Source organism: Lagenorhynchus albirostris, chromosome 11, assembly GCF_949774975.1.
Source record: "Lagenorhynchus albirostris chromosome 11, mLagAlb1.1, whole genome shotgun sequence".
Lineage (NCBI taxonomy): Eukaryota > Metazoa > Chordata > Mammalia > Artiodactyla > Delphinidae > Lagenorhynchus > Lagenorhynchus albirostris.
In genome coordinates this window covers 6,145,390-6,171,100 of record NC_083105.1, presented here as the reverse complement: position 1 = coordinate 6,171,100, position 25,711 = coordinate 6,145,390, and the positions used below count along the sequence as shown (strand labels likewise).

Sequence of the window (25,711 nt, the reverse complement as noted above, 5' to 3'; positions counted from 1 at the left end):
GAGTGTGTTGGTGGGGGGGTCTGAGGGGAGCGGGTGGGGTTGGAGGTGAATCCTTCCTATTCCCCAGTTCCGAAAAGTAAAACTTACCTTACCTGTTTCCAGAATACCAGCCATTGTCTTCCGCATCTCACGGCCACGCTGTGGGCTCTGGGGGGTTTTGTCGAAGGCAAAAAAAAAAAAAAAAGTCTTAAGTATTTAAACATGTTGGACCATGCATGCATCCGTCCATGGCGTTGTGGGTTTTTTTTTTTTTTTTTTTGGTCCCCTCCCTCCCTTCCCTTTTCTTTTCACCAAAGTATATTCATCAAACTGCTGAGTTGGAAAGATTTGTAATGAGTTTTTGAGCTGTACGACTGTGTTTTTTTTTTTTTTTTCCTCTCCCCCGCCCTCTCCCTCTTTCTAAATCTTCATCTGACATTAAATAAAGCAAATCCCAAACAGATTAACTGTCGCACGGTTCTGCTTCGTCTCCTCAGTCTGTTCCCAGGTCTGGCTCGGGGCCGGGCGGCGGGAGATGCCCGGGCGGCCTGCGGAAGTCCATGTGGCGCGCTAGGTGGGATCCCGGCGTCCTGAAAGCAGAGGCCCTGGCCCTCCTGCCCTGCGGCCTGGGCATGGCCTTCTCCCAGTCCCACGCGATGGCCGCTCGGAGGCACCAGCACAGTCGGCTTATCATCGAGGTGGACGAGTACAGCTCCAACCCCACCCAGGCCTTCACCTTCTACAACATCAACCAGGGCCGCTTCCAGCCGCCGCATGTGCAGATGTGAGTGGGCGTCTCCGATGGGACTGCGGGGTGGAAGGTGTGGGTGGTGAGGGCCGTCCGGGGTGGGCTCCTGGACTCGGGGTGCCTCCTGGCTTCTGGGCCCAAGCGTTTCACGCAACGGTTCTGGGATCCCCAGATCAGCGAGGCTCTGAGTTGGGAGGGATGTGGGAGAAGTTGCAGCGTGCTGGCCTGTGGGCCGATTCTGGCCTGGAGTCTTGTTTCATTTGGCCAGGAGAATGTTTTACAAATATTGAAAAATGAGGTGATTGCACACGAAAATCCAGACTTCTGGCTTTGCCGTACAAAGCCCAACGTCCTGGCAACCCCAGGCCCGTACGTCCTCGTGGCAATGTCTGGGGAGCTGAGTTCCAGCTGCCCCTTCTTGGTATTTGGTATTGGGTTACTGACCCCCTGGTCTAATTCATGTTCCTCGTTGTACAGATGGGGAGGACGAGGCCCAGGGAGGGGACGGGACTTGCTGCAGGCCCCGTGGCAGCGTAGGACCCTGGGCTTGGCCTGGCTGTCCTCTCTTCCCTCTGCCCATCCCTTTTGCCCAGACCCCCTTTGCTTCTGTTGAAAAAGCAGAGATGCTTTCCAAAAGGACTGGGGAATTCTGCTGCCTGCCCTTTGGGGCTGATGGAAAATACCAGGGGTGCCCCAGCAGTGGGGCCGCAGCGAGAACATAGACTCGGGACTCCTGTGCACAGGTAGAACCTTTCCCCCGCTCCCTGGCTTTTTTTCCAGTGGTCGGGAGGGGTGCAGGTGGTACAGGGTGGAGGTGGGTAAATTCCTGGCCCTGCCCTGGGCGACTCCGGGTGTTGCCAGAACGTCCTCGTCCTTTGTCCCCGCTGCCCGCTCCCATCAGCCCTGCACCACAGGGCTTACCTGGTGAGGAAGCAGAGGCCCAGATGGGTGACCCACGCGAGCCCACACAGCTGGCAGGCACCAGAACTGACGCCCATCTCCAGTCCAGGGCGTTCTCCATGCTTAGCATCCTTTTGCTGTGATGTCTGTGGACGTAAGTATGTACGTCCCTCCATCTGAGAGTGTAGACATTCGTCTGCTCCATTGCTGAAACTTCTCTCAGCCCCTTTGGGGTGCCCCTGTGCTGGGTCTGGGTCTCTGACAAGCCCCTGACGAGGGGGGAGCCCCACGAGTTCCCAGTGAGAGCACAGGGAGGTCAGAGCTGTGATGGGGATGCTCCTGGGCTCTGGGGCTCAGAGCAGGCCCCCTGACCTCCAGGCTGGGTCAGATGCCCCCATGAGGACACAGACCCCAGCTTCCTCTAGGACCTTGAGAACCGTCTCTAGGGAACCGTGGTCAGGTGAGGTATCAGCGGCCGTCCCTTCGGGGAGACGGGAGAACGCGGCCTGCGGCCCGCGTAGAGAAGGAGCCGGGGGTTTCCACACCCGGGCCTGGAAGTGGGGTGGGGAGGTTGCTGCCTCTTGTTACTGTGTGGTTCCCTCGGGACTGGTCTTCTGTTGCAGAGGATGGGTGCAGAGAGATCATTCGTGGGCGAAGGGGTTCTGGAAGGCAGGTGGGCACCAGGCCTGGGGGTGGGTTCCAGCCCTGGGAACACCCTCTTCCCTGCAGCGCCTGCTCTGGAAAACGTTCATTTCCGTGGGAGCCGCAGGGCTGGCCTGTCGGTAGCTGCTTACTTTATTGTTTGGTCGACTTCTCTTTGGGAAACTAACCCCAGTACCCAGTTTGGAGCCAGGTTGGCAGATTTGGGCAGGATGGGAGGCCCTGGGTCTCAGGCCCGCTCTTCCTTGGTCTCTGGGACCTTGAGGCCTGGCAGGGCTGCTGCAGGGGGGGAAGGCCCTCCCAGGGCTGGGTTTTCTCTTCTGTTGCTGGGGTTTCTCCTCCTGGGCTGGAAGTGACAGTGCCTGAGGTCCCCGGATGCCACTGGGGACGGGCGAGAGCACCGGGCCCCTCGGGCAGAGCAGGTGGGGTACGTGTCTATGCCCATTTGTCTGCACACCCATTAGAGGGGCCCCTGGGCACCGCAGATACAGCTGAGTAGTAGCAGGCAGAGCTGTCCTGTAGAACACCCCCGCCGGGCAGCCCCCAGTCCCAGAACAGGGCTAGGGCAACAGAAGTCAGGAGACAGGGCGGCCAAGGGGCTGAGGAAGGACCCTCTGGAAGAGCTGACTTCTAGGTTGAGACCCAGAGGACGAGGAGTGAGGGCAGCAAGTTGGGAGGGGGAAGCAGGCCAGGCAGAAGTTGCCGCAGGGTCTGAGCTGGGGGGCGGCTGGGAAGTGCAGGAACGCCCAGCTGGGTGGAGGGTGCGCTGGGCGGGAGCCACGCAGGCCCCCATGGGCCGGACTGTGTCCTGAGGAAGGGCAGTGAATGACCAGGTGAGAGAAGGGGGCCCTGCTTAACAACTGCGGGTTATTTGTTCATTCATCCATTCATCCGTCCTCTCGGGGTGTTTGTGAGCAGCTGTGCAGCACACTGGTTAGTTAGGCCTGTGGGGTCCAGGCTGGCCTGCCCGGCTTTGAATCCTGGCTCTGCCGCTTGTTTGTCGGGTGTCTCTCGGTGCCTCAGTTTCCCCGTCTACGTAATGCTGCTCATCGTAATACTGAGGGTCAGGTAGGTGAACCCACATAGAGGGGGGCCAGGCCACGATGTCCTGTATTGTTAGTATTCGCTGGCTGGGCTAGGTGCCAGGGACACAGCAGTGATCGGGGACAGAGCCCTGCCCGCACTGAGCTGACCCTCCAGTGGGACATGTCGTAAGAGTCATGAAGTGTGCGGTAGCATAGGATCCTGGGAGCAACAAGTGCTGTGGAGAAAAAGCTTAATGGCTTCTTGTGGTCGCTCAGCTGCTGTGGGCGGAGCAGGTTCCCACCGGCCTGCCCCGCTGCCTCCCTCCTGGCCTGTTCTGTGCTGCCTGCTCCTGAGGCCAGGGCTCCAGGCTTTACTGGCAGTGGGGCTCTGGGGAGGCCGGGGGTTTGGGCCGGGTCCTGGGAAGAGCACGCAGTGCGCCCTGGTCCTGGACTCCTCATCCGGCGCTCTCTCATTGCCTGCTCGGGTCAACCCACCTTTGCAATGCAACTTTGTACCCAGCTGGGTGAAGCCGGATCGCGTGGGGACTCGGCGGGGCGCTGTTCCCTCCCACCCCCTTCTTTGGACTCACACCCTGCGCACCAGGGAAGCACGTGGGTTTCCATGGCGAGTCTCCACTGAGGGAGACGCGGGAGGATGGACGCCACTTCCCAGTACGTAATTTATCGCCACCCTGGGCTTTGTCTCTGGGGTGAGGGAGCGAGGGGCCCTATTTAATAAATCCACAATTTACATTTAGTAACAACAGTGACCATCCACACGTGGCCTCCGGTTGAGCCCCGTGATTTATGTAGTTGCCCCCAGAGACCCTGGCGGTAACGAGGCTGTCTTTGCCTGAGGAGTGAATGTCTGGATCTGGGCCTCTGGGTTTTGGGCCCTGAGACGGAAGACCCCTTACCCTGGGGGCCGAGAAACCCTGCGGTGGTCTGGGGAGAGCCCCTCCAGGCACCGGCCCCTTAGTCCTGGGTGGGCAGGTGGACGGGTGGCCTGTTGCTCAGCGAGAAGGTGAGAGCAGTGTCTGCGGGACAGGGTTACCCTGGGGATCCACCTTATGTGGGGGGGGAGCTGGTGCCAGGCATGGCGACTCCTCTCTGGCCTTTAAAGGGAGTTCCATCGGTGGATACTAGACTAACCCGTTTAAAGACCCTCCAAGCACGTCAGGCTGTGCGGGGTCCTTGAAGAATGTAGCAGGGCGGGGCACTGCTCTGCGCCAGGCTGGGACTGGCCCCCTGTCCCCGGCCCTCACCTCTGTGCCAGGTTGGAGTGCCGACCCCCTCGCTAGGTGACACGGAGGCTTCAGAAGGGACCCAGTGGCCCCTAGCCCGTCTGTGCACTGAGAGGTCTCCAGGAGACAGTGAGGGTCAGCCTTGGCCCCGGGAGGGGCCGAGGGGGCGTGGCAGGAAGAAAGCCCCGACCTGGGCTCTGTCTGTTCTCAAGCCGCATCCTGCACCCTCTCCCCAAGGGCTCCAGGTGCAGTTCTGGTTCCTGGGACATTTATGTTTTTTATTTAAATTAATTTTTATTGGAGTATAGTTGCTTTACAGTGTTGTGTTAGTTTCTACTGTACAGCAAAATGAATCAGCTATACATATATGCCCTCTTTTTTGGATTTCCTTCCCGTTTAGGTCACCACAGTGCGTTAAGCAGAGTTCCCTGTGCCATACAGTATGTTCTCACTAGTTGTCCATTTTATACATAGTATCAATAGTGTATATGTGTCCATCCCAATCTCCCAATTCCTCCCACCCCCCGCCCATACACATTTGTTCTTTCTGTGTTTTCTGGGACATTCCATTGTTCCCTCTGCCTCCCCTACTCTTTGTCCTGACAACATAGACTCATCCTTCAGATCTCACCCAGGTGTCACTTCCTTGGGGACACCTTCCCTGACCCTTCCCCAGACCTTCCTAACGGCCCCCCACCCCGATCTAAGCACTCAGAGCCTTCCCTTCGTGACACAGGCTTCAGCCTGTGCTTATGCATTCATTTGTGGGACAGTTTTCTAAGCATCTGTCCCCTCCACCAGCACGGGCTGTCCCTCGAGCCTAGCACAGTGGACAAGAGGAGGGAAAGAAAAGGGAGCAAGGATGAGGCAGGGTGCACACCCCAGGAAGAGTGTGGTGGGAGATCAAGGAGGGCTTCCTGGGGGTGGTGGCATAACCCCGGAGCTTGGAAGACCAGCAAAAGCAAAGTCAGCATGTGGGGAGGAAGGGCAGGCACAGGGACTCGGGGTGGAGGTCACCTCGGAGCCAGTGCTTCATGGAAAGAGCCTTGGGCAGTGTGGCCAAGTGCCAACCAGTCCCTGCCCTCCTCTGGGCCTCCGTTTCCCCACTTGTAGGATGAAAGGAGGGGACCAGAGGTCTCTCTCATTCTAGAACGCCACAGCTCGTGTCCAGTTACGTGGCTGGACATGGTTTTGGAACGTCACTGAAGGAACGAGTCCTCTGCTCTCCACCCCCTGGCTTTCAGTGTACCCTGTTTCCCCAGGAAGTAGTGGGGGGATGGGGCTCTGCTTCTGATGCCCACATGAGTCTTTGGTACCAGGAGCTGCACTTCCGGGGAGCCAATGGCTTAGGGGAGAAAGCGACCGAGAAGGGGTCCAGGGCACAGGAAATGGGCTGCAGGGGGCAGCCCTGGGTGGTTCCCACCTTACAGAGCTGGACTGGAGGATGGGAGGGTCCAGGGCACAGCGAGGAAGTCGCCGAGCCGGGGTGCCAGGCTGGGTCCAGGTGCCGGAGGCTGCATTCTCTATTCTGCACCATGCCTGCCGCCAGGATTCCGGTGGGCAGATCCCTTGTGAGGCTGGAGAGAGTGGTGACTGATTATAGGTCTCAGAGAGAGAGAGAGAAAGAGCCACAGCCTTGATGGGGGCCCTCAGCAGGCAGAGGCTTTGGGAAAGTCGGGTTTGGCCCCCCCCAAACCAGGAACACTTGTTTCCATACCTTCTCTCTGGTCCATGAAGAACGACTCTGGAATAACCATTTTGCTTTGTTTCTTCTAGTCGCGAGAAGGTGTGAGGTTAAATGCCCCCATTCCAGTTCTGAAGGCCTAGGTTCAAATTCTACTCTTTAACGTACTAGCAGGTGCCCTGGATGTGGGACTAACCTTTCCAGGCCTCAGTTACTTACTCCACAGGGCTGCTGGAACTCAGGGGTTAGCCAGGGTTTTGCCATTGCAAGTGTCAGAAACCCAATTCAAATTGTCTTATGGGTAAAGGAGAGTTTACTGGCTCACATAATTAGCTAGGAAATCCAGGTTGGGATCGGCTTCAGGCACAGCTGGATCTAGGGTTCAAAGGATGCTGCCGAGTCCTCCCACCCTTTGTGTGCTCTCGTTCTCTTTCTCCGTATCTTCGTTCTTCTCGCTCTTTTCCTCACTTCTAAACACCGGCAGGGTTTCTGGGAGCTGCACGAGGTGGTCTCTGTGGGTGTCCCGTCCTGTGCCTAGCAGGTGTTTGGTATTTAGGGGGCACTCAAGAAGCATTTGTCCATAGATTGAATGAATGAAATGAAGGCCTGGAAACAGTCCAGCTTGGTGTGAGTTCTGGAACCAAAAACCAGCTTCAAATTCCAGCTCCACCGGCTTCCATAGCTGAGATCCTGGGCACGTGAGCCTTTTCTGCTCCTCAGTTTCCTCATCTATAAAATGGGCACAACCATAGTGCCCTGCTCAGACAGTCATTGTGAGGGTGAAGAGAGCAGATGCATGTACAGCGCTGAACACGTAATGAGCTCTCAGCCCGTGGAAATCATCAATATCATTACTGTTATTATTATTTCAAGGTTGAGCATTTGTTACAATCCAAATAGCCGGAGGACAGTGCCGGGAAATAAGAGTCTATTTTTTTTTTCTCTGGGGATTATTAGGTTTGCCTCCTCGCTGAGCTCAGAAGCCTCGGGGCGGAGGGAAGTAAGAACAGAGTTAATTAAAGAGCTTGGGCTCCAGCAGCAGGCCCAGCCTGACTAGCGCCGGTGCAACTCGCGTGCTCTTGGCTGGCTGATGGCGGGAACTGCTCAGGGCTCCTCCACAAGGGACTCACAGGGGGTGGCATCTCACTCCCTGTGTCTCCTTTTTTTTTCTCTTTGACTTGTTCTCTGTTTCCTTGTGGTGTCCTCACAACCTCAGTGTATGTGAGGGGGAATGAAAGAAAGAAAGAATGAATGAATTTGAATGAATTTGATTGGCTCACTCGTGTTCCTTGCCGGGCCAGTAGCCCAGTAGTGATTGGCTGCCTTGGTCCAATCAGCTGTGTTAGGGGCGGACAGGTGGATTCACAGGCCGGCTCCCTGCAAGACTGTCACATGGGGTGGGGGGAGGGACCCAGAGGACAGAGGAGTGGCAGCGATTACTGGGAGGGAGATTTGAGCTTCCAGACCAGCTCAGGCATCACCTCCTCCTGGAAAGTTCAGGGGGCCCCAGGCCAGGTTAGGGCCTTCTCTGGCCCCCAGCCCTTCTGCTGCCCCATCGAATCTTGTGACTTTATTGTCGTTTCCTGGCCAGGTCTGTCTCCACCGTCAGTCTGGGATCAGGCCTGGCTCATTCAGTTCCCCAGCTTTGAGCTCAGGGCTGGTACCCAGTAGGCATTCAGGATGTGTTGTGTTGAATGAATGAAGGAATGAGAGGGATGAAGGAGGGCTCCAGAACCCTCCTGTTGCCATCATCAGACTCAGGGATTTTTCCTCTTCTCCCCGGTCGGGTCCCGCTCTGACCTGCTGGGATTCGAACTTGACTTAACCACCCCCAGAGAGGTGCCCCGCGACCCCCTCCCGCCGCAGCCTGGTGACGTGGAGGGGCCGATGTGACGCTGTAGCTGCGATGGATGGGGCGTGCTAAAGGTCCCCGCACATTAGCCTGCTGAACCCACGTCTCTTGTAAGGTGTTAGTTACGTTTCTTCGAAGTATTTTGTCTGAAGAAGAAGAAGCATAATCAGAAAGATGCCTTTGAAAGTATTTACGTAACTGATGTGGCGCTGCTTTTGGTTTGGCGCATAATTAGATTTAAACACAACTCCTCGAGCCGCATCCTCGTTGGGAGAGAGCAGCTCGTTGAAATGTCATTGCGTTGTTTTTCAGAGTTTTGAGCCTGGAAAACTCAGTCAGCTGAGGAGGCAGAGTGTGGCTCTCTGGGAGAGCCCTGAACTGGGGGGGCCACCTGTTCGGTGTCCTCCTCTGTAAGACGAGAAGGCTCCCAGGGGCTCCCAGGGGCCAAGAACTTAACAGTTGTGCTGCTTGTTAATTTTCTGAGCATTGTTGCCTCATGAGATAGCTCCATTTTACAGACGAGCAAACCAAGGCCAGACATTTTCCTAAGGTTACGCGTTAGTGACGGGCAGCAGATCTGGGATCTGAAGCCTGGTCTTCTGATTCCAGAACTGTTTTCCTACAGGACCTTGGAAAGCCCTTGTTCTAAACCCGATCGGACCCTCTCATAGTTTTGGAAAATTGCTGCCTGTCTTTAGTGCTTTGTTTCACAAGTTCCCACGAAATTCCCCCCTTCCCTCGTGGCTCTCCCCGGATGCTACTTGTGCTGTGTCTGCACAGTGCCAGAGAGTCGGATCTTCCGGCTGGAAGGTGGAGCTCCGTCCATGCATCCCTGATGGGGCTGATAGCACCCCCCAAGGGGGTGAAAACTGGTTTTGGGGGGCGAAAAAAATCTTACTCTGATTCTAAAGCACAGATACACGCACAGTAAATGAACAGATATACAGCGTATCTGTGGTGTTAGAACTTTATGAGAGAGGGGTGAGTAGAAAAAACATCTACAAAGGCCCCTTGGGCTTCCCTGGTGGCGCAGTGGTTGAGAGTCCGCCTGCCGATGCGGGGGACGCGGGTTCGTGCCCCGGTCCGGGAAGATCCCACATGCCGCGGAGCGGCTGGGCCCGTGAGCCATGGCCGCTGAGCCTGCGCGTCCGGAGCCTGTGCTCCGCAGCGGGAGAGGCCACAACGGTGAGAGGCCCGCGTACCGCAAAAAAAAGAAAAAAAGAAAGAAGACAAAAAGGCCCCTTAAGGGCTGATAATGAAAAAAAAAAAGGTAGAGAGGTACTGCTTGTCAAGCAGCAGGTTAGCTGTAGCCGCCATACAGATGCCCAGCTGTACCTGTCAGCCCTTCCCACTCATTACCTTGCAGCAACCCTCGGGGCTTCCCACGTTACAGAGGGGAAGCTGAGGCTCGGGAAATGTTTTGCCCGGCTAGTGATCAGGAGGGGCAGGATTCAGACGCAGGTGGGCAGGCGGATGTGATCTGGACCACGTGTGATCTGACCTGGCTGTGGTCTGAGTTGATGGGACGTGAGCTGCAGGCTCCCAGCGCCGCGACCCCGTGACCCCATGATCTTCTCTCCCCTCAGGGTGGACCCGGTGCCTCATGACGCCCCCAAGCCGCCCGGATACACCCGCTTTGTCTGCGTGTCTGACACCCACTCGAGGACGGACCCCATCCAGATGCCCTACGGCGACGTGCTCATCCATGCCGGGGACTTCACCGAGCTGGGGCTCCCGAGCGAGGTGAAGAAATTCAACGAGTGGCTGGGTAGGTGCCAGAAGGGGCGGTGCTCGTGAGCATCCGGACTCGGGCGGCCCCCTGCCCACCGTCCTTCCTCCCTGCTCTGCCCGGCCCCTCCCTGGACCTTGTCACCTGTCCACCTCCCCTGGGAAGCCCCCTGACCTCCGGGACCAGGCCACACCCCTCTCACTCTCCCATGACACCTGGGAGGTCTCCTACCCCAGCGCTTGTCTCTGCTGTGATTTTCCATTTGTTGGTGGGATTTTTTTGGCCTGGGGGACTTCCGCCCAAAGGGATTTTGTCCAGGTTTGTTTTTGTCCACTTGTGTGTCCAGCCCCCAGTGCCTGGTACAGGTAGACGCCGAGTAAATAATTGGTGAGCGGATGAGTGGCTGAATGGACGGATGAATGAATGACTCTCTGGCAACAGTGATGTCAGGGCAGGCCCCTCAGCTGGTAGGTACAGCCACCCACCGTCATTGATGGCTTCTCTAGTGAGGGGACCCTCCAGGCCTCCGTGGCCCCAAGCAGGAGCCCAGGGGGCCCGGTGTGGGTTCCGCCGTGGGCAGCCATTGGTACAGGCAGCGGAGTGCCGTCCTGCACCACAGGAGATGGTGGGCCACGATTTGCAAGCACGCCCCTAGGGTTTTGTCCTTGGCTTTGCTTTCTTCCAAAATAAGAAAGACATAAATCTGGGGTGCCCCCTGGGAAAAGCCGTTTGCTTGGAATCCAGAGACACCTCCCAGCGAATCTCTGTGCCATGGCCCAAGGAGACAGATGGGTGGCCCCTGGGCTGCTGACACAGAGGCCTGGGTACGGGGCGGGCCCACCTCCCCGTGCAGCCCCTCGTGGCCGCCAGACGGTCCCCCGCCTCCCCAGGGGCGTCCCGCTGTGCAGTTGGCTGGGAGCTGTGCAAGCAGAGGGGGGCCGGGAGCGAGGCGGGTGGCTGCGGCGGGAGAGGCTGGCTCTGCCAGTCGAGACAAATATTTACAAGCAAGGCCTTGCACTCCCCTTGGCGGGCTCGGAGCTTTAAACATTGATTATTCAAACGGGAAGTTCTCATCAAGGGGCCTGTTTGGGCTGAGCCTGGTGAAGGCTGGGGTGGGAGGGGCTCCTGTCGGGGAGTCTGCCCTGGGCTTCTCCCCACGCCCCGGGCTGCTTCCCAGGAGGGGACCCTCACGGAGGCTGGTTTCTTGTGCCCCTGCTGTGGGTCTCAAAAGACGTGAGGCTGAGCTGAGTCCGTGTCCCAGGCGGAGAACAGGAGTCGCTGGTGGCGGGGCACCTGCTTGGGTGCCAGGCTCCTTACCACCGCTGCCGGGCTGAATTTGAGGAAGAGCCGTTTGGGGTGGGGGCTGTTTAGACCCCTATCTGACAGCAGACGATGTCGGCTCCCCTGCACTGAGGTTCTCGAAGTGAGGGACTATTTCCGATGTCCCCCCGGCCCAGACGTGCTCGTCTCCAAGCTGAGTGAGTAAATGAACCCAACAGTTGCATGTGCCAGGGGGGTGGTGGCCAAGGGCTGTGGGATCTCAGTGCAGAGGCTGGTGGTGGCCTCTTCCCAGGCTGGGGCGGCTTCTGGGACAAGCTGCCGTTGGGCTGGGCCCGGCCTGGGGAGCTGGGCGATGGTGCTGGGAAGAGAGCAGCTGCAGGTTGAGGGGACAGCGGCGGCCAAAGCCTGCGGGGGGACACTTGAGAGTGGCATGACGTGTTGTGACTGGAGGGAGGAGGTTTGGAGAACGTGAGGGTGATGAGCCTGGAAAGAGGGGTGGGGACTCCCTGAGGCTCTGCACATAAGGGGAAAGCAGGGGCCTGGGAGGGCAGCACGGTGAGATGTGGCCATTTTAGGAGAATCTCTTTACTCGCCTCGTAACTGAAGTCAGAACTGTGTGCTGGAGGAATTCAGGAGGCTTTCTTCATGTCTGCACTTGACGTGGGATTGATTTCTTTGCCTGGATCATCACGGGTGGGAAGGGTGAACTTACAGAGGGGTCTCCCTTTTACAGAAGGAACCTCTCCCCTTGGCAGCCTTGAAGTGTTTGCAGATGTCACTGTTTGTCACTCAGGTGGGCTGGGCGGGGCTTCAGCCTGAAGAGTGACAGAGCTGGAGGAATTTGCATGTGAGTTAGGGCATCAGTAGGAGTGGGTTTATAGTGGTCCGGTCCGTCTGCAGCTGGCTTTTTGGGAACTGGCCCGCTGCGCAAGGTGACTCACCTCTGTGGGCTGGCGGTTCACGTGCCAGGGGTGTGGTGATGCGGCAGAGATGGGCTCAGGGTGGTGTTGTAAAGGGCTCTGTGTTTATTGAGTGTTGGCATGTGCCCTTTATGTATATTATTAAATCATTTGCTTCTCTTGATGAGGGAACGAGGCGGGAGCTATTGTCATCCCCACTTGACAGAGGAGAAACCGAGGCCCAGAGGAGTGAAGGAACTTGCCCAAGGTCACACAGCTAGTAAGTGGCAGAGCTGGGGTTGAAACCCAGGCAGTTGGACTCCAGAGCCGAGCTCTGTCCTCTCCTCTGTTATCACCTCTCTTGTTTTTATGGTGAAACCTCACTGATTCGAAGTTAAGGTGTGGGCTGTGCCTCTTGGGGCCAGACGTCCAGGGTCAGCTTTCTCCCAGGTGATGGCAGCAGTCGTGTGACCTCTCTGAGCCCCCCGGCCTCGTTTTAACTGGGGGTGGTCAGGCTCCCCTTGACCTGCCTGCCTCTTTGGAGGCAGGTTGTTTTGAGACTCCACTGGGATGGAGGAAATGTTCAAGTGTGTGAACTGTAAAGGGCTGTGCAGGTGTTATTACTGCCTCCAGGAGCTGGCGTTTGCAGATCAGGGCCCCCTTGGGGTAGAGGTAGGGGACATGGGCTGGTCCCACAGTAGGCAGTGGGGGGCCTTGAGCTGAGCCTTCACGTTGAGTTGCAGGGAGAAGCGGTAGATGATTTGTGTGTGTGTGGAGTTGACCTGCGATCTCAGCTGTGTGGGCAGTTCTTGCAGACACACACACACACACACGCACACACACTCAGCAAAGACCGCAGGGGTATTCATTCGTCCATTCAGCACACCTCACTGAGAGCTCTGTGCAGGTGTGTCCCATGCAGTGGGTGATGGTGGGGAATGAGGACAGGGTGCTGCGTCTGGTGATGGGGACACAGTGGATGGGTGGATACACCAGAAGCAGTAAGAGAACCGTTCACGTGATGAGGTCGGCAGAGCGCTGGCCCAGGGGGAGTGATGGTGACTGAGAGCCCCTTGAGGCGCCATGGAAGGCCTCCCTGAAGAGGTGGCTTTGGGTGAGGCGTGGAGGTGAGAGTGAGGTGATGTAGGAGGGACATTCCAGGCAGAGGCACAGCGGCTGCAGAGGACCTGAGGGCAGGCAGGCAGGTGTGCAGTGTGGAGGCTTTGTCACCGGTTGGTTCAGATACGCCCTGTGGGCCAGCGGCAGGAGTTTGGGGTTGATTCTAGGTGCCATGGGGTCTTTGGGAAGGTCTGTGTATGGGAGTGACCTTTAAAAAGGCCTGGATTGCGGAGACAGCAAGGCCAGTGAGGGCAAAGGCTCTGGAATGTTCCAGAAGCGATGTCTGGGAGATGGGATCATGAGGGATTTTTATTTTCTTCTTTATGGTTCTCTCTTTCTTTTTTCCCTCTGATTTTCTATAGGGAGCATGTATTATTCTCGTAGCTTTTAAAAGGCAACACTAACATCTCGCTGTTTTTAAAGAAATGCTGGCCTCTCTGGTGTCTGGTGCACAGTGTGTCCCAGGATGGGGCTAGGGGCCGCGCTGGGCTCAGGTCAGTGCTGGTGTCATCCAGCCGCTCAGAAGCTCTCCCCTGGAGCCCCTTCCCTAGGCCAGCGGGGCCCCATCCACCTCTCAGGCCCACTGGCCCAGCCCTTCCTCCGCCCGAGTGAGAAAGTTACAGAGTTGAAATTCATAACCAGCTTCTTCCCTGTTCGTTGATCTCATGGAAAGCATCTAAAATCATATTCCAGGGGGCACCTCCAGACAGACAGGAGAAGGGTTAAAAAGTTAATAGAGGCCCTCCTTGTGAGAGGCACCTAACTGGGGAGCGGTGCGGCTAAACTCACGCGACTCTAATTTGCTGTCGGCGGCGTTGCTCTTGGCTTGGGTGTGCGTGGTGTCCACGTTTTGCCCACTTGCAGGCTTCTGTCTGGGTCTGTGTTCTTTGGGGGGCGCTGGGTTGGGGATGACAGGGCCCCTCTGAGCAGATCCTTTTTCCCTTCGGCCATTAATATCCCAAATACGTTCATGAAATAGAAACACCAGCTTGATTTGTAAATGTCCCCGTAAGCAGCTAAAAAATTGCTAAGGACGGGCTTTCTGGCTATAAAGAGTGAAAAGAAGAGCAAAATTGGCTGAAAATGGAAAAGGATGTGCTGGAAGCTCCTTGCTCCCCCGCAGTAACTGCGTGAGGATGGACCGGCAGCGTGGAGCCCACAGACTGGTTGGCCCAGTAAGTCGTGTCTGTGCAGGGAGGTGGGACGGCATGAAGGTTAAGAGCTCCCTCCTGGAAGTCAGGCAGACCTGTCTTCACCCCTGCTTCAGCCTCTTATTTGCTGTGTGACTTTAGCTTAGCCACTCAACCTCTCTGTGCCTCATCTGTAAAATGGGAAGAATTAGTTACCTACCCCATGGGGTTGGGGAGGATTGAAGAATCATGTTCCCATACAGTGCTTAGCGCAAGGAGAAGCCCTCCGGAAGTGGCAGCTGTTGTCGTAAGAAGCCTGCCTCTCCCTGAGCTGAGTCCGCCACGAACACAGGCAAATCAACGAGCCTCAAGGTCGGCGAGCCATCTTCTTCCAGCCACACTGGCAGACTCCAGTGCCCCACCTGGGCCCTGCCTCATGCTCGTCCCCCAGCTGGGAAGGCTCTTTCTCGTCCACCCGACAGAGTCCTACCCACCCCTAAATGTCGTTCTTCTGAAGCTTCCCCCTGCCCCACTGGGCGGCATTGGTCCCTCCTCCCTGTGCACCCAGGGCTCCCTATTCAGTCCTTGGTGGTGGCCCTCACCTTGTGGAGGGAATTGTCTGTGTCCTCATGCCTCCCATCCGCCCTGCCTCCCCCGAGACTGTCAGCCCCTGGAGGGCAGGGCGCGTCTCATCCCTAGCACCAGCCAGTGCCTTAGCTGGGGGAGGCCCTGGACAGAGACGTAGACTCGGGGTGTCTGCACTGTGAGCTGGTCCCTGCGCCCCCAGCAGGGCTGGTTGCTGTTGGGTGGGACAGCAGTAAATGGGGCTTCGAGGAGGGCCGGGCTGTGACGCAGAAGAGTGTGGGCGTGGCTGTCTCAATACGGGACTCCGGGAGGGTCTGCGAAAGGGCAGGGGCTGAGTGGGGGTCTCCAGGATGAGCCTAGGAGCTGAGGCCGGCAGGTGAGCCTGGGCTCGCCACTGGAAGCCGGGGGGTGCTGAGGGTGGGGACAGAGGCCGAGCGCCCAGGAGCACCCGCCTCCCAGGATGCCGTCTGCAGAGGCAGCGCCTGACCCTGAGGCCGCGACACGCCCGCATCTTCCCGAGGGAAGAACACCAGGGCAAATTCTGCCCCTGGCTCTGAGTGACAGCCGTGTCCTCAAGAGCTGTCAGTTCACGAGACGGGATTCACAAGATGCCAGGAAGCCTGCTCTCTGCGACTGGCAGGGGCCAGGCTGGCCTCCCCACGCCCCTGTCAGGAGAAGCCTGCAGCCACCGCATCCCTCGCTCCCACCCCCGGCTCCTGCAGCCTCAGACCCCGGCACTGGCCTCAGAGCGACTGCCCAGAGGCCACAGCCGGGTGCTCACCCCTCCTCTCCGCCTCCCCACCTGCCTGATGCTGCCCCGTCCAGCTTGGCTTCTCCTTCCCCAGCTTCCACACCTCCCTCTCTGGGCTCCCTGCTTCTCCATCTCCTCCTTTTGTTCCTGGTTCTCCTCCTTCTCACTGAAAGTGGCTCCTCCTGGGACCAACCGTGGGCCTCTCCACCCCTTCTTTCCAGATGATAGTCTTACCCTCCTGCTCTTGCTTCTGCCCAGACTCGCAGACACCTCCATCTCCTCCCAGACCTGATCCCTCTTTGAGATCCAGCGGTATATTAATCAGTCTTCTCAGAAGACACCTCCTCCTGGCTGTCCACCAGGATTTTAGACTCGTTTTTAGGTCCCAAACTGAACTCCCAGACCTCAGCCCCATCCCCAGAGGCTATGTCGTAAGACGTAGGCCTCCACTGAGACCCAACCACGGCTCCGGTATCCTTACTCCCTTCCCTCTGAGGCCATCAGCGCCACCCATTATTTTCGCCCTGCTGTTGTCTGTCCTGCCCGTGTCTTCTTCACTCACTTCCGTCACCTGCCGAGCTGCTTTGGGGTCCCAAGTGGGCCGTCCTGCCAGCCTCCCCTTCCTCCTGCAGGATCCTGTGAGCCCCTCGAGGGTTGAGACGGCGCCTAGTCCGTGCAGGTCCTCAGGACCCAGCCCAGCCTGGCCCCAGGGGTGCTCGCGGGTGTCTGTTGAACAAGCGTGGAGAGGTCTGGTTACCCACGAGGGGCTGGTTAATTAAGTGGCACTACCCTTAGCGGCATCAGGCAGGGGAGGAAGATGACTGGCAGTGGAGAGTTTAGAAGTTATAATTAACTTTTTACTGGCGCCCTAGCATAAAACGATATATAAGACAATGTAAAAGGGGTCCAAGGATTTAGTGAAATAGAGCTAGGTCTTTTGCAAGTAAACCCTTAATTAAAATCTGTGAGGGAGGAAGGGAGAGAAAGGGAAACGGAGAAATCATTCCGAGGGGATTTCTTTGTTTTCTGCCTCATTTGCCGCTGCGTTGAGGGCCCGAGGGCCATAGGGGGTTGGTGCAGAGATGGGCTCCGCGCCGTCCTTTTGCCTCTTTGCTGTTGGACTCAGGAGCCCGTGGCAGGAGCTGCAGGTGGGGCTGAGGATCTCCGTGCTCCCCAGGATCCCCAGGAAGCAGGAGGCTGCTCCCTGGCACAGAACTGTTATTCTCTGTGGGAAACAGTTGTTTCGGACGCAGCTAGAGGTTGCTGACCTCCTCACCCACTGCCCAGGTTCGGCCCTTCTCTTCTCTCCCTTCCCCCTCCTCTGGGGTGAGGCCAGGCTTCGGGAAGGCTTTGCTCTGACTCGCCACTCCCCACAGCTCTGTCCCCGGCAGCTTGCACAGGTCGCTGCTTTTGTCTTATTCCTGAGACAAATTGTTTTTACCTCCATCCTTCCAGCCTCCCCACAGTGGGACACCTTCTTCCCAGAGTCTCTTACCTGTGTGTGTTCACTTGCGTCTCTTTATGCCCGGTACCTGCCCCGGGCCGTGGAAGCTCCGCGCTGGGCATCCAGCCTATCAGGCCTGAGAGACAGGACCTGGGTGACCCCGCCCGGGCCGTGCACACCCCAAGTTTGGGGCCGGACACCTTCTGGGTTTCCTTGGGCAGAGCCATCCCGCTGTCCTGCCCCACGCAGCCAGGGTGGTGGGGGAGGGATGGGTTTCCTGGGACTGGCCGAAGTCCCCAGGGTGTGGGCAGCTCAGCTTGCCGGCAGGTCCAGTCTGACAGGCCTCACGTTGACCGAGGTCAGGGCTCACAGCCTCTTCGGCAGAGCTGGGGACGGAGCGCTGAAGCCAGGGGGTCCTGGGGCCCACTTCATCGGCCAGGTGACCTCGCTTCTCCCTCTGGGTGTCCACGTCTGCATCCACAGAATGTGACGTTTACACCACGTGTTGACTAAGCCCCCCTGGAGCTCCCGCTCGTCTCCCCTCCCGGCCCACACGCCCGCTGACCTCAGAGCCCCGCTGTGGGTGAGCTGAGCTGAGTGTCTGTCTCTCCCGCTGGCCTATGACCGCGGGAGAACAGGGGAGGGGTCCACACGCATCCCACTCATCCCATGTCTTGAGCGGAGGGCCTGCCGTGTTCCCTGTCTTGGTGTTGGAGGTTTGGTGATGACCAATGTAGCCCCTGCCAGGAGGGCCCGAGGACGAATGCAGGGTCGTGCGATAAGCAAAGTACAGTAAGTCCCCTACATGAGAACGAGTTCCGTTCCGAGAGCATGTTCCTAAGTCCGATTTGTCTGTACGCCCAGCAAAGTTAGCCTAGGTACCCAGGTAGCACAATCGGCTGTATAGGACTGCACCACCACTGCTTTTACGCTTGCTTCCGGACGTCCTGGGCTTGAAATAAAAATACTATACTGCTGTACTCTACACGTTCGCATCTTTGAAAGTTCGCAGCTTAAAGGTTCGTAGTAGGGGACTTACTGTAAACAGACAAGATCATTTAGGGGATTGGATGGATGAATCAGATCAATGATCGGGCGAGGTGATAGTGACGGGGGTCGGAGGTTTCTTGACGTAGGTGATCTAGGACGGCCCCTCCGAGAGCGTCCTGAGCTGGAGAGGGCCCTGCCCTGAGTTGTTTGGTGTGCAGCCCGAGGCCTGCAGGGCTGAGCGCAGTGATGGCAGAGGCCAGGGAGGGAGGCCCCAGTCTGCTGACCCGCAGGGCGAGGATGTGGATTTTGTTCTGAGTGTTAACGTGGCCACAGAGCAGGGGGGGGACGTGGTGTGACTCGGTGGTTTTTGTTTTCTTGTGTGTGTGTGTGGTACGCCGGCCTCTCACCGTTGTGGCCTCTCCCGCTGCGGAGCACAGGCTCCGGACGCGCAGGCTCAGCGGCCATGACTCACGGGCCCAGCCGCTCCGCGGCATGTGGGATCCTCCCGGACCGGGGCACAAACCCGTGTCCCCTGCATCGGCAGGCGGACTCTCAACCACTGCGCCACCAGGGAAGCCCTGACTCAGTGTTTTGAAAGTTCCCTTTGGCTGCTGGGTGGTGCATGCCCGTAGCAGACAGGGGAGGACACTGGGACTCCAGGAGAGGCAGGAGGGCTGGGAGTGGACCTGGAGGTGGCCGAGGGGGCAGAGAGCAGACAATGCGGGCAAGTGTTTATCGCCAAGTATTTGTTAAGCGAACGAAAAAGGAAAAGAAAAACCTTGTGCTGTGGTCACTTCAACCAAAATATCCAACCAACTTCATCTTCTAAAGAGCTCATAAGAATCACCCCTGGACGTGTACAGCAGGCTTCAAACGGCTTCTGGCTCCTTTGCGCATTAGTTGGATACAAGGTCCTGATCCAGACATTTTCAGAAACAGGTTGCTCTTCCCGCAAAGACTCGAGATTGAATATTTAAAACAAAAAAAATGTTTGGACTCTGGGTTCATGTCATTTCTGGCTGTGTCCGCTCAGAAGCACGTTGGTGTTGAGGAATTTTGGTTGGGTGTAGTCGCAGCGGCCAAGGTGACTGATAAACACGTGGTCGCCCAGAGAGAGGGAGACCAACGCTCAGAAATCTAGAGGAAGAGTGCGGTGGAGGTTTGGTATTCATTCAAAAGATTAACTTGCTCTATTCTTCACCAAAAAGAATTTCTCACGAAGCCAAGCTGTGTTTCAGGGGCTAAAAGAGAGAAAGTTAACTTCTAATAAAGATGAAAAATCTAGAATTCTAAGTGGTAGTCAAGCGACTTTGGCCAGCCGTAATTACGGTATTTTCATGTTAATATATAAACCCCCTGAAAGGTGTGCTTAAGTGCTAATTATCTATTTACAACAGAATGGCTTTGGAAATGAAATGAGACCCCCTGTTGTGTGTGTGTGTGTGTGTGTGTGTGTGTGTGTGTGTGTAGGTATTTCAAACATGTTTTGCAGTGTTTTTTTTTTTAAGACCATCATCCTAAAAATCTCTGCCTTAAGTTAAAAAACATTTCTTTTTAATGTTTAAATAAGGTAGAAGGGCATTTCTCTGAAAGATCTGGGCTCTTTGAAAGTTCTTCCTTCGTTTTATTTTGTGCGTTTTGTTGTTCGTTTGGACTTTTTGCTTGCTAATTTATACCCCACCTTGTGTCAAAGGATTTGAGACGGTTTATAGAAACAATAAGAATAGTAAAATGGTAGAGTGTTGATGATAAATTAAAAGCCAGTGTTAAGAAAAAGAAATCAGAGCAGCTCAGAGGGAGCGCCTAGAATATCAACACCTGGGGCTCATGTGGACTCTGTGGGCTGGAAATTAGAGCCTGAGCTTCCTGGGGGCCAAGGTGAAAAAGATAGATGCATTTGGCAAATGGCTGTGATTATGGGAGGAGGAAATGTACCAGCCCCTCTGAATGGTCCATCCCCTGTGGACGTTTGATGTCCATTTCACTCAGCTGTGAGTCCCTTGGGGATCAGACCTGCGCCCTGGTCGTTTCTGTGTAGGAGGACCTCGGTAAAGATGTTTGTACTTGAGTAATAACAATGAATATTTGTTTAGTCTTTCCCAGTATATAAAACATCTCTGTCATTCATTTTGTGCTTTCCGTCTCCCTCCTCTGCTTTCTTTTGGATTGATTGAAGTTTCTTTTTTTCCCCTCTACTGGTTTGGAAATTCTACATTCCTTTTCGATTTGTTTAGTGGTTACTCATAATATTTTAATATGCATATCCAACTTAGCCTAAAATTAATCAACATTGCCACTCTTGCCCAAAGGTCCCTGGAATGCACCCACCCCGCCCCTCCTCCCACCATCTTATGTATCTTTGCTGTCTGGTGTCTCCCTTCTCACTTGTTTTAACCCTATCCCATAGTAGTCATCATCATTATTGTGTGTTTTCCCATTTGCACCTGATTCTTTACTCAGTGGGTGTTTGCTGACCCCTTTTTACGTGCAGGGCCTGATTCTGGGCACCGAGGATGTAGCAGTGAACACACAGAAGACAGGCCATGGATAAACAGAGCTTTGATATGTTGGGGGATCAGGGATAAGAGGACAGGGCATGACATCACCCTCCGATGAGGTGACATTTGAGCAGAGACTGGAATGGAGGGAGCCAGCCACGCACATGTCTGGGGGGGGCCATTCTGGACAGAGGCAGCAGCTCTTAGTCAGGAGCGTTGGTGGCGCATTTGAAGACCGGCAAGGAGGCACGTGGCTGGAGTTCCATGGAGGGCCTGAGGGGCAAGTGGGAGAAACAGAGGCTGCGTGGGGACCAAGTAGGGTAGGTGGGGTTGCTTCATGTAGGAAGTGGCACTTGACAGGGTCCTTGGCATTTAGATAGTGTTTGGACGAGTGGACGGTGGGGTGCAGGCCTTCCAGCTCGAAGGGGCAGGCTAACCAAGGGTCTGAGTCTGGAGGTGCTGCTGCCATTACAGTTCATTCATTCATTCAACGCACATTTACTGAGCACATACGTAGTTCTAGACTCTTCTAGGTGCCGAGGATACAGTGGGTAGCAAAACAACCAAGACTCCTACTCAAGAGAAATATAAACAAGAAAAGGCCATGACATGGTGGAGACAGAACTGGGTGAAGTGGTAGCCTGTGATCAGGTTAGACACTCACCTGCCTCCCAGGCGTGAGACGGAGGGCAGGTGACTCCCCTGCCCTGCATCTCTGGTTCCTCATCCGTCCAGTGGAGGATGTTGATGACTTCCTCCCAGGCTGGTGATTGTGCAGGTGAGAGATGAAGTGTTAAAAACAACTTGTGCTCTGAGGCTTTTTCACTCGTCAGTGTCAGCGCTGGGGCAAGACTGTGGAACCATCAGAGGAAATCGTTGGTTGAAAGAGAAGTAGCTGGCTGGCCATTCACGAATTGGGGGAAGCAAGATTCTCTTGCTGGTATGCTTCTTTTCTTTCTTTCTTTTTTTTTTTTTCTACAAACATGGAGAGATGTGTTTGGACATGAAGTCAGCCTGTGGGTTTTTTAAATGTCATTTTCATGTTGGACTTCATTCCAAAACAGGAATAGTCAACAAGTCAGAAAATCCTGGCCAGCACAGAATTGAAATATTCTGTCCCCGTGTGCACACAAACTTCTGAAATGTCTGAGGGATTCCATTTTCCTGTCCACACCACCTTCCCCTGCCTGCCTTCTGCACCTGGACTCAGCGCAGCCTTTGTCAGAAGTTCTGTGACTAGTTCGGTTTGGAGACTGTGACCCCCACTAAGAGAGGGTATGGAAAGCGCCCTGTCATCCTTGTCATTGTTACAGAGCTACGCCTTCCCATAGGGTGTCTCCCTACCTGCTCTCTCCCCGGCAGCCCTTCTCAGACTTCAGGTGCGTGAGATTTCCCTAGAGAGGTTGCGGGGGGGGGGGTGTCTTGTTAAAGCACAGATCTCAGTGCAGCAGGCCTGGGGTGGCTGGAGCATCCGCATTTCTCGCCAGCTCCCAGCTGATGAGTAGCAAGGCCCTAGACCTGAGCTGTCCACTACTGCGGCCACCTGCCTCTTGTGGGTTTTGAGCCCTTGAAATGGGGCTAGTGTGACTGAGAAACTGACTTATGTGTTTCATTTCATGGCAGTTAGTTTGAAATTAAATAGCCACAGGGAGTTAATGGCTACTGTAGGGGCAAGACAACCCCTTGAGGTCTCTGCTGTTCCTGTCTCTATGGGAGAAGGAACCAAGCTTAGGCGAAGAGCTTGCCCAAGGTCGCACAGTAAATTAAAGTGGAATCGAGGCCTGTGCTCTTCTAAAATGTTTAAATTATTTCTTTTAATGCCTAAGGTGACCTGTTTCGTGTGGGAACTTCCCCTTGTATATTCAGAAAATCCCAACCCTTGCTGTTAACAGATTCCTCCTTACCAAGTCTGTTCTGATATTTATGGGCAGGAGTAACACTTTATAACATCAGGACCAACTAAATAAAGTCATGTTTAAGTGGTTGAAGGGACCTTACATTTCTTACGTGAAAAACACATTTTGCTGCAAAGCCTTGTATCCAAGTCGCGGGAGGGCTGAACAGCGACGATTGTTTTCCGGACGACACTTTACAGTGTAAAAGTGCTTTCATGCTGTTTGCTCACTTCTCCCTTGAAGCAAACAGCCTGGGTCCTGAGTAATGCCATCCCCACTTTACAGATTAGGAGACTGAGACCCGGTGCAGGCGTGTGGTTTCCCGGAGGTCACCCAGTTCCTGGCTCTCAGGGGTCACCTTTCCAGAGAGGCCTTCCTGATGGCCCTACATTGATCTGCTTCGCTACCCCAGTGTGCCCTGTCCTGCTCACCTGGCTTCATTTTTCCATATCTGTTATCCTCACCTGACCTGGTACTTAATTCTTTGTTCCTTTATTGCCAATATCCCACGAAGGTCCACTTCTGGAAGGCAGGGATCTTGTCCATCTCAGGCATGTTGCGTCTTCAGCACCACGGACAGCACCAGCCCAGTAGGCACTCGCTATTACCATTTATTATTTATAAATTAAATTCCTGAAGTGACAGAGGAGCCAGTGGAAAGGATGTAGGCTTTGGAGCGGGTGGGACTGCCTCCCCAGCCCTCCCTGGCCACATGCCTGCTGCGCAACCTTGAGGAAGTCATTACTCTCTTGGGCCTCAGGGTATCCATCTACAGTGTGGGGCTGACACACCTTCTTTGTAGGCTATTGTGAGGATTGAATAAGACACTGCAGTTGGGATCCTGTTCCAGCGTGTGGGTCTGGATACACCCCTCGGGTTTGGATTGTGGCTCTGTTCTTCCAAGCCACCTGGCTTTCGGCATGTTATGTCCTCTCCCTTAGCCTCAGTTTTCTCATCTGTAAAAGGGGGCCGATATTGGGAGGGTTCAGTGAGGCAGGGGCTGATCTGGGCTCACCATAGGACCTGGTGTGAGATAAACACATGATAATAAATGCCTCTGCTGTTTTTGTTGTGGCTATTTTATGAATGCATCTAAAGGGCCCAGCAAAAAAGTAGATGCCCAGTTGATGGGAGCTTTCATTACTATTATTAACATCATGCACAGATGCCTTCCTTTTAAAAAAATATTTATTTATTTGGCTGCGCTGGGTCTTAGTTGTGGCACAGGGATTTTCTTCGTCGCCTGAAGGATCTTCATTGAGGCATGCGGGATCTAGTTCCCTGACCAGGGATGGAACCTGGGTCCCCTGCATTGGGAGCACAGAGTCTTAACCACTGGACCCCCAGGGAAGTCCATGGATGCCTTCCTTTTTAAAAATCAGATATTTAAAAGTTAGGATTTCGTTCTTTGAAATTTGTTTTAAAGAAAATCAGGGTTTTTTTTTTTAAGTGTATAGGTTTGTTTCTTTGATTTCTCTTAAGAAGAAGAATGTCACACCTTTCCGAGCGTGCACGATGCAAATGAAGATCTGAGAGTTCTCAGAAGGCCGTTCGGAGCTAATTCTGGGCTGGTTTGACAGCCATGACCCTGAAGGGGAAACGTGGAGCTGACAAAGCGGGGCTTTCTGTGGTAGCATCCCAACCTCTCAAAATAGTCACTTTCCAGACTAACGTTTGTCCTATTTGTGTTTGAAAGTTTTTTGTTCATCGATCCAACCGTATCCCCTCTCCCCTTAATGCTCTTTTTTGGTTTTCTGCTGTGTCCGGGGGAGGTCCAGATCTTCTCCGGGCAGTGGAGACCCCTCCTGATGTGACCCCATCTGTCCCTCGCAGGCCTGTCCCCACTTGCAGCCCCGTCTGCCCTGGGCTTCTAAGCAATTGCTGAATACCTAGCAGGTGATTTTCCCACCTGCATGCCTTTGCCGGTGTGGGGTTCTCTTCCCGGGATGCCCTTCCCAGCCTCGTCTGCCTGGAGAGCTGCTATTTCTATGGTGTTCCCTCTTATCCACCTTTCAGAGCTCCTCCCTCACTCCTGGTCAGGGAAAGGAGAACTCGCTACTGTTTACGGTTCCCTATGACTCGGTACCACCCGCATTACAGATCCCAGATTTCCTGCGTGTGTCTTTTCCACAATGGACAACAGGAGAAGGGGCTGGGTCGGGACCTCTCTGTCCCCAGCTCCCAGCACAGGGTCCGGCACTTATTAGGGCCAAGGAGAATGACTGTAGAATGAAGTAAACGTCAACAGAGGTGGCAAGATTATTTTACTTTCATGTATCTTAATCTCCAAAATGTTTATTTAGCTTTAAAACACTTGGTTTCACTAAGAAGTATTTAAAAAATAGGAACCTTTTGCCTTAATCATTTTCAAATACTTATTTCAGTTGCTACTGCAAAGAATATTGTTTTGGGCCAATTTTTTTCCCCTTTAAAAGGGTTGTCTGTAGGTGTCACAAGGCACCAGAGGAACCTTTTGGAAAAAGGTAACATGAAGGCCAGGTATCTGTCCCCGTAGTCATGTCTTTCATCCAGGGCTGTCAAACCCCAGGTGACATCCATGCTGGGAATTTTCTGGAAGGATGGAAGCAGGTATAGGCTTCCTGGCCTGGAGCTCCTCAATTAGGACTTTTTGATAAAGGGGGAAGGGTGAGGGGGCCAAGACTCTAGATGGCCACTCAGTCCCTCTCCACCTGTAAACCTTGATGACTTCTAAAGTTCTAGAATGGTTTGCTTTTAGAATGATTGGCTTCCAGGGCTCTAAGGTTCTAGGATTCTAAGAGTTCCAAGAACCTATGGTTCTACCTGCTCACAATTCTAGTGTCTGCAATTCAAGGCCCTTGGTTCTCTTCTTTTAAGATTATTTTAAAATTTAAATCGTGGTTAAATATACATAACATTTACCATTTTAACCTTTTTCAAGTGTGCAGCTCAGTGGCGTGAAGCACATTCACATTGCTGTGCAGCCATCGCCCCATCCGTCTCCTGGACATCTTCCCAAACTGCAACGCCGTACCCATTAATACTGACTCCTCCCCAGCCCCTGGCGCTCACCATTCCACTTCCTGTCTCTGTGCATTTGACTACAGGGACCTCGTATAAGTGGAATCACACAGTAGTTGTTCTTTCGTGACTGGCTCATTTCACTGAGCAGAATGTCCTCAAGGTTCATCCATGTTGTTGCGTGGGTCAAAATTTCCTTCCTGTTTAAGGCTGAATTATATTCCATTGTGTGGCTCTGCCGCATCGTACTTATCCGTTTATCTGTTAATGGACACCTGAGGGGCCCCCACCTTTGGGC

General features: G+C 54.8%; 1 protein-coding gene across 1 annotated transcript in view; it reads left to right on the top strand.

Moving 5' to 3' along the window:
- Positions 1-524: 524 nt before the first annotated feature.
- The window catches only part of MPPED1 (metallophosphoesterase domain containing 1), a 63,270-nt gene continuing 38,083 nt past the window's right edge, over positions 525-25,711 (top strand). The window contains exons 1-2 of the mRNA XM_060165294.1: positions 525-763; positions 9,679-9,860. Of these exons, the coding sequence (XP_060021277.1) occupies positions 540-763; positions 9,679-9,860 (406 nt within the window). The 5' untranslated portion in view covers positions 525-539. The remainder of the gene's footprint in view (positions 764-9,678; positions 9,861-25,711) is intronic.